Raw genomic sequence first — 17,142 nt, 5'->3', positions numbered from 1 at the left:
GCCTCTAATCTAAGGCTATCCTCCTCACTATTTACCACCCCAATTTTCATGTCATCCACGAACTTACTGATCAACCCTCCTACATTCAAGTCTAAATTGTTTATATATACCACAAACTGCAAGGAACCCAGCTGGACACAGGCATCAAATCACAAAAACACCCCTCGACCATCACCCTCTGCTTCCTGCTGCTCAGCCAATTCTGGATCCAATTTGGCAAATTGGATCCCATGGGCTCTTACCTTCGTTATCAGTCTCCTATGTGAGACATTATCAAAAGCCTTAAGTCCAAGTAGACTATGCCAAATACATTGCCCTTACCCACACACCTGGTCGCCTCTTTGAAAAATTCAAATTGGTCAGACATGACCTCCCCTTAACAAAACCATGCTGACTGTCCTTAATTAATCTCTGCCTCTCCAAGTGTAGATTAATGCTGTCCCTCAAATTTGCTTCCAATAATTTTCCCACCACTGAGGTTAGATTGACTGGCTATAGTTCCCTGGTTTATCCCTTCCTCCCTTCTTGAATAATGGTACCAGATTGACTGATCTCCAGTCCTCTGGCATCTCTCCTGTGGCCAGAGGTATTGAAAATTGCCAGTGCCTCTGCTATCTCATCCCTTGCCTCATCAACAGCCTGAGATACAATTCATCTGGGCCTGGAGATTTATCTACTTTTAAACCTACCAGACCACTTAGAATCTCCTCTTTTTCTATGCTAATTTCTTTAATTACATCACAGTCCTTCTGCCTGATTTCCATACTCACGTCGCCTTTCTCACCAACACAAAGTATTCATTTAGAACCATACCTACGTCTTCCAGCTCCACAAATTACCACTATAGTCCTTAATGGGCCCTACTCTTTCCCTAGTTATCCTCTTACCCTTAATGTACTTGTAAAATAACTTTAGCAGATAAAATAAAGGAAAATCCAATGTTTTTTCATGGCCCCTTTTTGCTCTCTTAATTTCTTTTTTAAGTTCCCCCCTACACATTCTACACTCCTCTAGAGCTTCCACTGTTTTGAGCCCTCGGTATCTGCCATAAGCCTCCCTTTTTCTCTTTATCCAATCCTATATATCCTTCAACATCCAGGGTTCCCTGAATTTGTTGGTCCCACCCTTTGTCTTTACTGGAATTTGTTGGCCCTGTACTCTCCCTATTTCCTTCTTGAATGAGTCCCACTGCTCTGATGCCGATTTACCTAAAAGTAGCTGCTCCCAGTCCACTCTGGCCAAATCATATCTGATCTTATTAAAATTGGCCTTCTCCCAATTTAGGACTTTGATTTCTGGCCCATCATTGTCCTTTCCCATAACAACCTTGAATCTGACGGAGTTATGATCACTATCTGCAAAATGCTCCCCCACTAGTGCCTCTACCACTTCCCCAGCTTCATTCCCTAAAATTAAGTCCAGGACCGCCCCCCCTCTCTTGTAAGATCTTCTACATACTGGCTTAAAAAGCTCTCCTGGATGCATTTTAAGAATTCTGCTCCCCCTAAACCTATCACACTATGACTAACCTAATTAATGCTGGGGAAGTTGAAATCCCCCAATATTACTATCCTATTATTTTTACACTTCTCTGGTATTTGCCTACATATCCACTCTTCTATTTCTCTCCCACTGTTTAAAGTATAAATTGCCTACCAAAAGTGTTTAGTCTTAAGAGTTTTTAGTCTTTTTTTAAACAGTAAATGTCTTAAAACCTGAAAACTTGCTTCATTCTTTTAGCTATTAACTAAGTTTGTATTTCTTTTGAAACATTATCAGCCTCTACAGGGATGTAACAAAAGGAGGTAAAGATGTTCTTGATCACAGGGGCTCTGGTTGGCAAACTGGCCATACCACTCTGCAAAGCTAGAGATGCAGGACTGACATACAAATTGGCTTTTCCACAGATGACTGATTCACTCTTTAGGTACAAGATATCATAGCAGCAATTCAAATTTATTTCAAAATTATAACTAGATAACCAGAAAACTATCTTGATTTATTTAATTTAAATTTAATTTGTCCAATCAAGTTACTTATTTTCCCCTTCCCTCCAAATGCTCTTACATGGTAATTTTTCAGCACCTGACAATGTATCTCTAATACCTATTCAGGACTGGAACTGGGCAGATGACAGAGATGTTTCCCTCAGAGAGGTAGCATGTTGCACAAGATTCCGTAAAAAAAACCCGACCTTCAAAGTGACAAAAATAGGTGGAGTATAGGCAAATGTTTATGTCAGCAAGATAGGTTAAATGACAAAAGGGATAAGTGCAGTGAAAAAGGGGGCAGGGTAATGGAACAAGAAAAAGGATGGATCCAAGTGAGTTGTAAATGGCAAATGGATCCTTAACAGCTGCTGCTGTCCAAAAAAATAGGTACAGTGGTTATGATCTGAAAATGTTGACCTTGATGTTGAGTTTGGAAGGCTGTAAAGTGCATAACTGAGAGATCAGGTACATTTCCTTGAGCTTCCATTGAGCAAAGCAAATTGCTATCACAGGCAAAAACAAAAGTACCTGGAAAAACTCAGCAGGTCTGACAGCATCTGCGGAGAGGAACACAGTTAACGTTTCGAGTCCGTATGACTCAACAGAACAGAGTCATGCAGACTCGAAACGTTAACTGTATTCCTCTCCGCAGATGCTGTCAGAACTGCTGAGTTTTTCCAGGTATTTTTGTTTGTTTTGGATTTCCAGCATTCGCAGTTTTTTGCTATCACAGGCCTTCCCTTTCATTCTTTCCTCCATTCTCCCCCTTTCCTGCCACTGTAGTTGGTTATATTTTTAACTTTTTCCAATTCAGATGATAGATTGACCCAAAACATTCTTTCTCCCTTCACAGATATTACCTGACCACATAATTTGTAGTATTTTCTGTTTGATTTCAGTTTTCCACTTTCGGCATTTGTACATCAGTACCTTTGTCAGTTATGTTCTTATTTGTTTTGGCTCTTTTTCATGTCTTTCTATGGTTTCCCAGAGAGAATGTGGTTGGTCACTTTGTTCCCATACAACCTGAAAGAAACATTGCTGCTGCCATCATCTGTTTTGTATGTTTATTCTAACATTGGCCCAGATCTTCTGGTCTCCTGATGGTCTTGCCCCAAAGGATGCAATGGGGACCCCTCAGAAGTCCCAATGCAAGGACTCTACGGGAACCGACCAGGAAGTTTCAATTTCCGTCAGGCAATTCCCCTGAAGCTGAAACTCTCCAAAACTCTGAGTTAAGTCAGAAGCTTCGGGTGGTTCCGACTTACTAAGTAGAACAGTTGCCCAGGAAAAATTAGAAGGAATAAAAACAGTTCTAACTCCTGGGTAACTGTACCACAACTCCAACGCGACTGGTCTCCTGACTTGACTACCCCCAACCCGACTAGCCACTCCCCGCTCCCCTGACTACAGTCCCCCGCCGCAGACTACCCTACCAAACCCCACCTCCCTGCCCAATCCTCCAACAAAACCCCACCCTCTGACCTACCCACCACCCTACCTTCTCTCCGCAGCTTCTCAAAGTGCCTTTGGGAAAATTAAACTCACTGGTATATGGCAGCTAGTGCAGTAAAATTGAGTGTGGATTGCTTCTCCCGATGCTCCTGTACTACTAAGGAAGGACTCCCAAGCAGGAACACTCCACATTTCTCAGGATGCCCGGTACAAAAGCCCAGGTGAGAAATGTGGAGCTCCAGGCAAGGTAAGTAAATAGGAGAGGAGAGGCTATCCAATGGTGATTGCCATTCCTCGAAAGATTCAGCCCATTATTTTGTTGCTATTTGTTCTAGAGGTTTGTCATCGCTGTTTACATCCAACTTATAGCATTACAAACACAAAGAGTACAAAGGACTGGCTGGTTTGGCATCAATACATTTATAAAGTAACATAACTCTTTTTCTATTCTACGCCATAGCCTTATCCCAACTCAACAGTAAGAGTGGTGTTATGATGAACAATGGGAAAAAATGAGCTGAGTAAAACTGGAGTGGCATCTTTTGAAGCTCAATAGAGACTGGAAATTTAGACCACGTGCCATATCACCAATATAATAATAGCCTTGCCAAGCATGTGGTTTTCCTGGAACAGATCAAGCTAAGTTTAATAGTATGCACAATGCTTAAAGTACATATTTTCTTAGACAAAGCAACCTAAATGAAATAGAATTTTGAATGTTTATTACTGGTTTTGGCTACACTCTCTACAGCAGCACCTTTTTTATTGACAGTTAACATTTTATTTACAGTGAAAACAAAGTAGCTTTCAACAACAGGAACACAGGCAACAGCTTAATTATACAACATTAACAAAGCCTAGATGAACCAATTTTGTTTTGCTTCAGAGTGTACTAATTACATACAGGTATTCTATTGTATGGATGTTAAAACAAGCAGTAAACTGTACTAAACAGCAAGATTTTGTATTACTGAAAATGGTTGTAATTTGTACAGCACAAGGCAATTGTTCAGAATTTAATGTTTTACATCATATATACCTACACAGAAGAAACCAATAATCCTGAAAACATGTGATCTCATTTGCATTTCCATTTTTCCTTCCAAAATAGTTGAATCCCATTCAAAATTATTTTGTCAAACAGGTCAAAGCTTATCAATAAAATGACCTATCCCTCAAAACTACAAAACTTGCTTAAGATGGTCTTATTTAATGCAAAATTAAGCCTTTACATATCTCAGCTGTGTGGATAAGGCCATGTTATAACAAAAACACCAATGCAACCTAGCAGCATTGCCTAAAGGCAAAAGCTCCATTATTGGAATTAGAGATCCCATTAAGAAAACTAAACAAACAAAGCCAGATTTTTATACAGCCTGTACAGAATCAAACTGCTGTAACTTAAGAACAAGGTAAGTAAAATGAAATCATTTACAACAATATAAAACAATGCTATCTTACTATTATCCTGCACAGTACATTCTACAGTTTGACCTATAAATACACCAGCTGTTCATAGTAGCTTCAATATGCAAATGTTTTTGTGCATTTTCAGGTTTTACAAGAGCTACTTCAATCTCTCTTCACATAATTTTATTTCGGTGGGCTGCTGTATTTTCTTTGTGCTAAAATCATTTGTTCTGGCCTTATTTTAAACAAAATCAGCATTAAGTATTAAAAAATAGTCCCAAAGTGACTCATTAGGCTACTATATACAGTGTTCCCAAAAAAGCAGGAGAGGCTGAACGGTTTTCAGCTTCTGAACACAAAGGCTGCCTAATGGGAGTACCGAGTTTTACGGTGTACAGTAATTTGTAGCAAGTGCAGCTCATTGTTGTCCATGGTTCAAACTCTATTTGAAATAAATCAAAAGATTCAAAAATTGGTACATTTCAATCATTTCACTGCCTCTCTCGTCTTGCCCGGCCTCCCACAAGTTACGTTATCCAGCTGCAAGTTAACCTTGAAAGAAGTCCTACAGGAATTGTCAATCTGACTAAAATAAATCTTAATAAGAAACTATGCTTGACATGGACGAAATAGGAATTGTGGCTGGCCCAGGCATATGTAGATTTCCTGAAGAATTTGACCGCCGCATATGAGGGAGAAGATAGGCATCATTAGCCAGCAGATGCACATCAAAGCGGTCTTCTTTGCGGTAAGCTAGACAACGCCTAATGAAAGCCTGGAACACAGAAGTATTAGATTTTATACAAAGTGAACATCAGCAATTAGTTGAAATAATCAGAAAAAAAATCACCCATTACCTATTAATAAGGTTACATAAGTACACTGGGAACAACTACCTTTGCTTCATTGCTAACAACTGGTTTAACAGGAAATTGGACTTCAGTAGCTTTTAATATTGTGTTCTCCTGCAAGATGTCTTGCTGTGATTGATTGTGGCCAAATGGCTGAAAAGCAGAAGACATTAAATTAGATCCATTTTTCTGAAAAGACAGAAACAAACACACCTGTTTGTTTATAAAACCAACCAAATGAAATTCTCACCTTACGACCATAGAGACACTGGAAGAAGATAACTCCTACAGACCAGACATCCACCTTGTTTGAAATTTTGGGTGGCTCTTTTCCTACAACAAAACACTCAGGAGGCAAATACCTGTTAAAGTTAAAATATTGCTACCATCAGTACACAGTTTGTGCAGATAAAAATTAGACTTTTTTTAACAAGAGAAACTTAAACCCAGTCATGGTTTAATGAATTGTGTATCTTCATGTACACATATTTAATTGCCCTGCACGGCACAGCTAATTAAACAAATTGAGGTGCAGATTACACTTGGGGCCCAATTGGGCAATTTGGCACAAATTGTGGGGGTTAGGTTACAATTCCATTTCTGGTAAAATGCATTCATATAATCACAAATATAAAATTTTAAATGAACCACTGCAACAGGTCAGCACATAAGAAAGTAACTGCTTACTTTGTTTTCTCTGCATTAATAATATTCATTGATGTACTTAAGAGTTGTGCAGGTTTATTAATACAACTGATAATTGCTTTATCTAAAGAAAAACCCTAACATTTTTACAAGTGTCTAGTCTTACACCTGTGGGTGACCAGATTTTAAATAATTGATGCTGATTTTAAAATATCTATACTGAACCATTTACAAGTCACATTAGTGTACATTAATCAGTTTCTCAGAAAATTAAATATCTTTTAATATCAAAACTTTTAAAACATGCCCACTAGTGCCTTTGCCTGCACAAAAATGAGCTCACACTAAACATTATCATCAAAATTCTGCAAACAGTGAAAAGTTGCCATTTGTTAATTTGATTTGGGACTGTGGCCAGTTTTGTGGATGAGGCTGGCTTTAGATACATTTATTTTTAAACTAGCATTAAGAATTTATGCTTAAGTTTCAGCAATCTTTTACGCTGGCTCAACTGGATTGCACTAACACTAATTCTGCCTCATTGTACTTGGGTTTGATCAGCCAGATTTATTCTCAAGTTTCCCATCATATCTGGTTGTAAAATTCCTAAATCAACATAATTTGGAATAGTCTCCAATTCATTTTCTAATGTTGTAATAAACAGACAGCTTCATTCAGAGACAAATGTGAAAAATTGAATGCTCCATTGGGAAAACAAAGGGTGGTGAAAATGATGTCAATGCACATTATTTAGGCTGGGCTGATTCAACTTTGCTTTGAAATTGGTCCATGTTACACCTTACCTCAGTACAAACATTCACCTATGAAACACACAAGGTTTCAAAAGTCATCTTAAGCCACATAAATTTTGATTTTTCAGCTTCTATAACCTAAGCACACGCAGCCAGAATTTGGTGAAATGGTTGAATTTTGTTGCGACTCATCTGACAAGTAAAAGTTTACTCCCTTTGCTTTAGCACTTGTCGCCAGTCTGAATTTGGCCACAAAATGCATAGCATCAATTCAGTGTGATCTTCAAGGATTTAAAAATGCCCCTGTTGATGTCATTATGTCAGCCACAGAAGAATTCTGGGTGTAGACGTGCAATGGGAAATTTGACATGGCTGTTGTGCGTGCATAAAGTATTTAAAACACTTTGTTCCTGGTTCAGAGGGAGAATGATGCTTGAGCTTCAGTCTACATTCCAGAGAGCAGCTCTCTGAGGCTGCTCTCCCAAGATATGAGATGGGTGTACAAGTGTCTTTTAGAACATTTTAGAATATTTGGAGAAAAAAAAAAGAATGAACTTGCATCTATATAATATATATAACATCCCAAAATTCTTCACAACCAACTAATTCTGAAGTGCAGTTACGATGATTGTGTAGGTAAATGTAGCTGTCAATTTGTACAAACAAAAAAGAGACAAACGACCAGTTAATTTCAATTTTGGTGACGTGGGACGAGAGAAGATTGTTGGCTAGGACAACAGGGTAAAACTCAACTGCTTCCTCAGAAAAATTGGAAATCTTTTATGTTTACTTGAGAAAGTAGATGGTTCAAGTTTCTTCTGAAAGATGTCATCTCCAATCATGCAGCACATCTTCAGTACTGTACGGTGCTGCCAGCCACAAATGCTTATATTTAAGCAAGGTTGCAATCAATGTACAACACATTCTTCTTTCGTCATTCTGCACAAATATTCCAAAGTGAAGGTATCTTAATTGCACATTAAAAATATTGTGCGCGCTTGAAACAGAATAATAGAAATTTACAGAACAGGAGGGCACCAACTGGCCTATTGTGTCTTTGCTGGCCCAAAAATCCAGCCTAATCTCACTTTCCAGCTCTTGGTCCATAGTCTTGTAGATTAGGACACCTCAAGTGTATATCAAAGTACTTATTAAATATATGAAGTTTTCTGTCTCTACCACTCTTCCGGGTAGTGAGTTCCAGATCCCCACCATCCTCAGAATGAAAACAATACTCCTCAATTCCCTAATCCTTCCACCAATTACTTTAAATCAATGTCACCCTCCTCATTGCCTCCTCAAAAGAATTTGATCAAGTTAGATAGACATAACCTCCCCATAACAAATCGAAGACGACTGTGTGGGATTATCCTAACAAAACATCCTACCAAAATTAGAGAGTAAAAGTAATGATGATACATTCTGTGCTAAATACACCAAATTGTCTGACACTTATCACTCATGACTGTATCAACTGAATGTGTAAGAATATTTTACCTAGCCCACCTTGTAAATACTAATGATTGCTATCCACTTATGTTACACACACTTGGTATAGATTTTTAAGTATTCCCCACTGTGTAATCCTCTGTATTAGTTTGATATTGCTTTGTTTAAAGTTATAAATAACTTTGCAATCTGTTTTTAAAAGTAAAATAGCCAGTCCAAACACAACAGCCACAGTAAAACATATCACCCAGCAGGGGGCCTCCAAAAAGCAGACAGTTATTTAAAAGCTAATCAATAACACACACAGATACAGTAAGAGAAGTGTCTGATTTAATTAGGAATTCACACTAAATAAGTAAAATCAAGACAATGAACTAATCATGTTTCCTATCCTGGAAGAATGGACATCAGGAGGTGACCATGCACTGTATATGCTGCATCTAGCCAATCAGAATGTAATCATGCATTGCCTGGACCGATCAGAGTTCAGGGACACCATTGGTCAGGCTGTGGTTGTGATTTGGAAAGGGTTAATAAGGCCTGTTTCAGTGGTACAGTGTGCAGAAAGAAGACAGAAGAAGAATTTCGGAAGAGACAACACACCAGCCAACCAATATCAGGTATTCCACAGTGAATTGGTTGAGTCCAATGCCTTGTTAAGTGTCACTAATGTTGTACTTGTTTTGATAACTTAATAAATTTGTAAACCTTGTCTAAACACATTTGTACCCGGAGTGGCTTCATTTTTGGTCAGATCCTGAGTCTTACGATGTTAAATTGATTTCAGAATCCTATACTGGGGTCACGGGTTCCACCATGGCAGCTGGTGGGATTTAAAATCAATTCATTAATAAATCCTAGTTGCAGTAATGGTGACCATGAAACTATCGCCAGTTGTCATTAAAAACCCATTTAGTTCACTAATGTTCTTTAGATAAGGAAATCTGTCATTCTGACCTAGTCTGGCCTAGATGTGACTCCAGACCCAGAGCAACGTGGATGACTTTTAACTGCCCCCTGAAACGTGCCTCAATTGCACCAGAAAACTCTATGGACTACCCAAAATTGATCTGGGCACCGGAAACGATAACGGCACACCCTGTTCTGTCAACCTCACAAAGTCTTCCTTGTTAACATTTGGGGGCTTGTGCCAAAATTGGGAGAGTTGTCTTACATACTAGTCATACAACAGCCTGATACAATCACACCCACTCAATCATACCTTAGAGACAATGTCCCTCATACTCACCGAATCATACTTTACAGAAAATGTCCCAGACACCACCATCACCATCCCTGGTTATGTCCTGTTCCACCAGCAGGACAGACCCATCAGAGGTGATGGCACAGTGGCTTATAGTCGGGAGGGAGTTGCCCTGCAAGTGAGAATCCTCAACATTTAGTCCGGATCCGATGAGGTCTCATGGCATCAGGTCAAACATGAGAAAGGAAACCTGCTTTCAGATTACCATCAACCACTCCATCTCAACTGATAAATTAGAACTCCTCCATGTTGAACACCAAATGGAAGAAGCACAAAGGATGGCAAGGGCACAGATGTACTCTGGGTGGGGCACTTTAATGTCCGTCAACAAGAGTGGCTTCGTAGTACCACCACTGACCGAGCTGAATCCTGAAGGACACAGTTGCAATATTGGGCCTGTGGCAGATGGTGAGGGAAGCAACAAGAGGGAAAAACCTACTCGACCTCATCCATCTACCTATCGCAGATGCATCTGTCCACGACAGTATTGGTAGCAGTGACTGCTGCAAAGCCCTTGTGGAGACAAAGCCCCATCTTCACATTGAGGATACTCTCCATTGTGTTGTGTGGCACTATCACGTGCTAAATGGGTTAGATTTAGAACAGATATAACTCAAATTGGGCATCCATGAGGCGCTGTGGACCATCAGCAGCAATAGAATTATATTCAATCACAATCTGTAAAATAATATCAGACATATCTTTCACTCTACCATTACCACCAAGCTAGGGATCAACCCTGTTTAAATGAAGAATGCAGGAGAAAATGCCAGGAGTAGCACCAGGCCTACCCAAAAATGAGATGTTGACCTGGTGAAGCTACCACACAGAACTACTTGCAAGCCAAACAGCAGAAGCAATATGCAATAGACAGAACTAAGTGATCCCACAATGAACAGTAAACAATGAAATGCCTGCACTTCCTTCCCTAAATAGATCTGGAAATTAGCCATTTTATTAAATGCCCCACTGGGGAGAGAGCTTACAAGCTTAAAAATTTAAGAGGTACCTTGGATGGTGAGCGGCTACTTATCTCCACCAACTGGGCAATATTGAATGGCAAGTATAACAGATGCCTAAACTAGGCGTGTAGCATCTAACATCATTGGTCCAACTATGCCCAAAATCCGTATCAATTTGATCAAATCTTTTCTGGAGTTTAGAAGGTTTGTGCAACAAAAAACTAATAATTTCTAGCCTAGAAATTTGATAAAACAAAAAAAGCTCTACTCAAGATGCATATACTTCTGCCATCTGCAGGTCCGACAACTTGACAGGAACTTGTATGAATATAGCACCTTTCATGACCGTCGGGTGAATTAAAGTTTTTCACATTCAGTGAAGTATCTTTGAAGTGTCATCACTTTAGTAAAAAGGGAAATTTACCAACCAATTTATATACAGCAAGGTCCCATGAAGAGAAATAAGATAAATAATGAAAGAGCATTATTTTTATTTTCAGTGATGTTTGGTCATGGATAAACATTGGTCAGGGAATTTTGGGAACTCTACTGCCTTTAGTTAATTAACTTCTTACATTCACCTGAGGTAATAGATGGGATCTTGGCTTAATGTATCATTGGAAAGACTACCTCAGACAATATCAATCTGGAATGTGTGCTCAAAGTCTCTGTAGTAGGATTATATTAAAATGTGCTTATAAAAGTTATTAAGTTATTATATTAATGCCATCTCCACAAAACACCGTTATTTTAAAATAATCTATAAAGACAATACTTCTATAATGAAAAGAAAATCTCCTTCAATGAAAAATAAATCTTCCAGCAAAATAAGTTTAGATGTAATTCAGGGTGGTAGATCTATCTTAACATCTTATCAGCTCAGATGCAATGTTTATGCAACCATCTTGTAAACCACAGCATGATATAATTATTATAATATAACGAAAGTAAATATTGCTATACTTAATTAAAGTATTTTAAAAACTCAAATTTTTAATGCAACTTTTGACAGATTACAATAAATGTTACGAAAACAAAAACTTCCAAATTCTCTCAGAAGTTAACAACTTCAATTTTATCAACCTGGGTTACTTGCTTGCAGCATATTTTAAAGATCATTTTATCATCAGGAGCCATATCCAAATAGAAACCCCAAGCTGTGAATGCAACGACATTTCACGAACACTCAGCTGAAATAATTTGTAGGGTTTACCAGTATGTTCCAGCTCCTTGTGATGTCAGATCCATTCCATCTACAGCATTATAATTATCATCATCCATAATTTTTGATAAGCCAAAATCAGTTATTTTTATTTCTCCACATGCAGTTCCATCAACCAAGAGGATATTACCTAAATGCAAAATAAAATACCCATGTTACCTGCATTTTATTGGATTTTTAAAGAAGTATAACTGCTTTCATACTTGCCTGTGTTCAAATTCCACATAGCCACATCAAAATAAATTGTTATTTTCTTAATACTTACAACCAAAAATATCAGTTTTTAAAATTTCCCTAATTATCATCTAAATGTGCTGCTCTAACATCAAGAGTGTAACTTGGTGGTGACATCAAAACTCAATTACATCGCAAGCATGTATTATTCTTTTCTAGTGTTATCAGGATGTCTATTCCAGCAGTCCAATAATCCATGCCAACACATGGGCCACAGAACTTTACAACAAGCCTATGGTTTGCTCAGAATGCTATACTACAACAATGTAGCTAGTTACCTGCAATAAAAGGAAACGAGCAGCACAGGCACCTCACTTGCCCAGTACCTTTGCTGCAGTGCAAAAGCACTTAAAGTCATTGCTAGCTTCCCCTGATCATTTATAGGCAAAGATAGACTTAGTGCTGAGTCAGCCTATGAAGGTCCAAGGCTTAATTTCAGGTGTGTGCAGAGTTGACTGATATCAGCAGGGACAAGAGAGGCCAAAGACAAAAAAAGGCCTGAAAATTAGAGGCTGATGACAAGAAGATTTGAATTTTTTTCTATGACAAGGAATCATGTATACACTATTGTGCAAAGCAGCAAGTCACTGCAGCTCGAGGTACTGGGAAATTACAGCACTTTGTTATTGTTGCAAAATGCAAATGTTTCCAGTGCTTCTAGGCCACTTCAGAATGGTGGAATTGTAAAAGTAGCGTGAGATGAATGCAGCTGGGTTCATTTTTGGACCCTAAATCTAAGTCATCTGATATGGGCTGGATGCTATTTTCTGGTTACTTCATTGTAAAAGGAATAGAGCATGAACCCTAATGAAGTATCAGTGATACTCGAAAGAGAGCAAGATAATGTGAATGAGGCGGAGCGGGTGCAGATGAGGAGGCAGGCGGCACAAGCATAGATGGGGCGGGGGGGCTGGCAGCGGCACAGATGGGGGCTGGCAGCGCAGTGAGAGGGAGTCTCCTGTAGTTATTGTGCATTAACCAGTGTGAATACTGCAGCAATTATCCAGGTGTGTGCCATATCCAATCCGACAAGGGCAGACAGTCAGGTTTAGGATCTTGGGAGTAGGTTGGGAGCAGAGTTGGGAACAAACACCTCCCACTCCCTCCCTCGCTCATCAATTGCACGCCCCTGCAAAGTCTGTACAGATGTGCCTGTAACTGAAGTATGATCACTCCACATACCGACATAACCCAAGTCGCTCAACAAACCCACATTCGGTTAACAGATAACTCACTGGTGGCTTAACACAGTAAAACTAGAAAAGGGGTCCAAATTGATGCCCTCTAGGTCCCTTGGAGTGTCTTGGGCTGCAAATGCGTATGGCAATCGGGTCCGGCCTGGCACGAGTATGAGCAATGGCTCCCCTTAGCCTCTGCTCCTGGCTCGTTACTAGCAGAGACTCAATCCTCTTTGTTCATTTCCTGATTCTTTGCCTCTGTCTCTCAGAGATGCTGAGTGATTGGTTACGGCGTGACTGTAAGTCTTCTGCTTGACAGCCTTGGGACTGGCCAGAATAATTGCTCCAGTGCCTCCGACCACAGGTTCCCTCCCTTGCTGCTCCTCCAAACATAGATTCTGTGCCTTGAGGAGCAGTATAGCGGAAGGGAGGGTGCCTTTGATTGGACGAGCTGCAGCAGCAAGCCTGGGAGAGACGGAATCTGAGATTGCCAGTGCAGTTTTGTCTTTCACAGCCGCTGATCCTCCAAATCAACTCCGCAGTCAGTTCCTACTCACACCGACAATCAGAGTTGCAATTTCCAAGACTCCAATGTCCAAAATCCACCAAATGGCAGAAATTTCTCATCCCTGTATCAGGTAAAACAGCATCAAGGGATTTACAACTGACATCAACAATCCTAGGTGGGGAGCAGCACCTTGCATGCGTTGGTTGTAATCTTCCAAAATTCCCTAGATTTTGGAAATGTCCCAGCAGATTGGAAAACCTCAAATGTAACACCTCTATTCAAGAAAGGAGGGAGACAGAAAGCCAGATACTATAGACCAGTTAGTCTAACATCTTTGCTTGGGAAAATGCTAGAATCCATTATTAAGAAGGCAGTAGCATGATGTTCAGAAAATTAATACGATAAGGTAGTCAACATGGTTTTGTGAAATTGTATATGACAAATTTATTAGAGTTCTTAGAGGATGTAACAAGCAGGGTGAATAAATGGGAACCAGTAAATGTGGTGATTCAGCAAGGTGCCACATTAAGCAGTTACTGTGCAAGAACTGATAGTGTTGTGGGTGATATACTAGCATGGATAGAGGATTGGCTGACTAACAGGAAACAGAGAGTTGGGATAAATGGGTCATTTTTAGGTTGGCAAACTGTAACGAGTGGAGTGCCACAGGGATCAGTGCTTTGGCCTCAACTATTTATGATCTATATTAATGATTTGGATGAAAGGCCCAACTGTATTGTAGTCAAATTTGCTCAAGCTACAAAGGTAGGTAGCAAAGCAAGTTGAGAGAAGCAAACAAATGCAAGTTGTGAGAAGGATACAAAGAGTCTGCAAAGGAATATAGGTAGGTTAAAGTGGACACAAATTTGCCAGATGGAGTACAATGTGGGAAAATGTGAGGCTATCCACTTTGAAGGGAAGAACAGAAAAGCAAAATATTATTTAAATGAAAAGAGACTGCAGAATACTATTGTACAAAGGATTCGGGATGTCCTTATACACGAAGCACAAACTGTTAGTATGCAGGTACAGCAAGTAATTAGGAAGGTAAATGGAATGTTGGCCTTCATTGGAAGGCGGATGGGATGTAAAAGTAGGGAGGTCTTGCTATAACTGTACTGGGCATTGGTGAGAGCACACTGTTATGACCACAGCCGGTGTTAATTGCTGCACAAACAAAATCCGAGGGAAACTTGGCTCTCGGGTCATAACCATTTTTTAATATTCCAAAACTGAGAAGATAGCAAATCTCAACAATTAGAGGTCCACCAACACTTTTGAGGTTTTAAAATTTAAAAGTAAAAGTTTTATTAACAAAAATAAAAGAAAACTTAAGCACACAAGATTACAATTACACAATTAAGGTTAGGCTTAGAAAACATTCCCCAAAAAGACTTTCTGCGATCTCCCACAAGTAACCACTTTCCAGGCAACACTTCCTCATAAATGTTTAAATATGAAATCCAGTAATATTACTTAATGCAAACTGCTGTAGCTTCAATAAAGGTGTACCACATGACCTTTACCCTCTTCCACTCTGCGGTGGAATCTACTTCAGAATAAAACTGCTTGCTGCAGCCCAAGACTTTTCTGGCTTGACTGGATGGGTGATTCAAACTGCATCCTATCCTAGCCCAACACTCCAGCTATCTCAACAGCTCCAGCCATCTCTAGCTTAACAGCTATACAGCCATCTCTAACTCAACAGCTACCCACAGTAACTCGAATATATCTTTTTTCCCTTTTCATTGTTCCCACACCCCTTTGAAACTCAAACCCTCCCAAATATAAGATCTTTCATGTTTCCATCTTGTCTTTGCTTTTAGGTCAATAAAATATCATATCCCCACTACTTGTTTACTTATGAAATCCTGCACGATGCAAACATTTTCTTGTCACCTCTGACTCCCCTTTGATATACAAACAACCTGTCAACTTATCTAGAAATGCAAATGTTAGATCTAACCTATTTACTTGTATCTCAAACTTAACATCTCTATCCTTTTAATGTTGCCAAACCCCCAAACAACCTGACTCCTACCAAACTCTTGTCTAGCCAAAGTAAATCTTGTACACACATACAGACACCCAGCCTTCTTTCCAGAATAGCACAATATTCCCCCAAAATATTTTTAAAAATCCAATCTCACATCATCTGGAGTAGTGTGTACAGTTTTGGTCTCTTTACTTAAGGAGGAATATACATGCACTGGAAGCAGATCCGAGCAAGTTCACTAGGTTGATTCCTGGGATGAAGGAGTTGTCTTACAAGGAAAGGTTGAGCAGGCTGGGCCTATACCATTGGAGTTCAGAAGAACGAGAGATGATCTTATTGAAACATATAAGATTTGGAGGGGGCTGCACAGGGTAGATGCAGAAAGGATGTTTTCCCTCATGAGGGAATTTTTTAAAAAATCTTTCATGGGATGTGGGCATCGCTGGCTAGCCCAGCATTTATTGCCCATCCCTAATTGCCCTTGAGAAGATGGTGGTAAGCTGCCTTCTTGAACTGTGCAGTCTAGGTGGTGTAGGTACACTCAGTGCCATTAGGGAGAATGTTCCAGGATTTTTACCCAGGGACAGTGAAGGAACGGTGATGTATTTCCAAGTCAGGATGCTGTGTGGCTTGTAGGGGAACTTCCAGGTGGTGCTCCCATGTGTCTGCTGCTCTTGTCCTTCTGGATGGTCGCAGTTGTGGTTTCGAAGATGCTGTCTAAGGAGCCTTGGCGAGTTGCTGCATTGCATCTTGTAGATGGTACACACTGCTGCCACTGTGTGTCGGTGGTGGAGGGAATGAATATTTGTGAGTGGAGTACCAATGAAGTGAGCTGCTTTGTCCTGCATAGTGTTGAGCTTCTTGAGTGCTGTTGAAGCTGCACTCATCCAGGCAAGTGGAGAGTATCTCATCACACTCATGACTTATAGATGGTGGACAGGCTTTGGGTAGTCAGGTGAGTTACTCGTTGCAGGATTCCTAGCCTCTGACCTGCTCTTGTAGCCGCAGTATTTATGTGGCTAGTGCAGTTCAGTTCCTGGTCAATGGTAACCCCCAGGATGTTGACAGTGGGAGATTCAGTGGTAGTAATGCCATTGGTTAGATTTTCTCTTGTTGGAGATGATCATTGCCTGGCACTAGTGTGGTGTGAATGTTAATTGCCACTTTTCAGCTCAAGCCTGGATATTGTCCAAGTCTTGCTGCATTTGGACACGGGCTGCTTCAG

At 39.9% G+C, this 17,142-nt stretch overlaps 1 protein-coding gene across 7 annotated transcripts in view; it reads right to left on the bottom strand.

Annotated features, from left to right (window-relative positions):
- Positions 1-4,151: 4,151 nt before the first annotated feature.
- tlk1a (tousled-like kinase 1a) overlaps positions 4,152-17,142 on the bottom strand; it is a 192,625-nt gene continuing 179,634 nt past the window's right edge. For 5 of the 7 annotated variants that reach the window (XM_041200926.1, XM_041200927.1, XM_041200929.1 and 2 more), the window contains 4 exons: positions 11,993-12,131; positions 5,958-6,069; positions 5,753-5,860; positions 4,152-5,631 (listed from right to left, as the gene is read on the bottom strand). In XM_041200926.1, coding sequence (XP_041056860.1) covers positions 5,455-5,631; positions 5,753-5,860; positions 5,958-6,069; positions 11,993-12,131 — 536 coding nt within the window. In that variant the 3' untranslated portion in view covers positions 4,152-5,454. Of the gene's footprint in view, positions 5,632-5,713; positions 5,861-5,957; positions 6,070-7,894; positions 8,044-11,992; positions 12,132-17,142 lie in introns of those variants that run through there. The other 2 variants (XM_041200932.1, XR_005944582.1) reach the window with 2 other exon arrangements.

The sequence above is a fragment of the Carcharodon carcharias genome, chromosome 12 (assembly GCF_017639515.1).
Source record: "Carcharodon carcharias isolate sCarCar2 chromosome 12, sCarCar2.pri, whole genome shotgun sequence".
In the NCBI taxonomy this organism is placed as follows: Eukaryota; Metazoa; Chordata; class Chondrichthyes; order Lamniformes; family Lamnidae; genus Carcharodon; species Carcharodon carcharias.
This window is presented reverse-complemented; position numbering and strand designations above follow the sequence as displayed.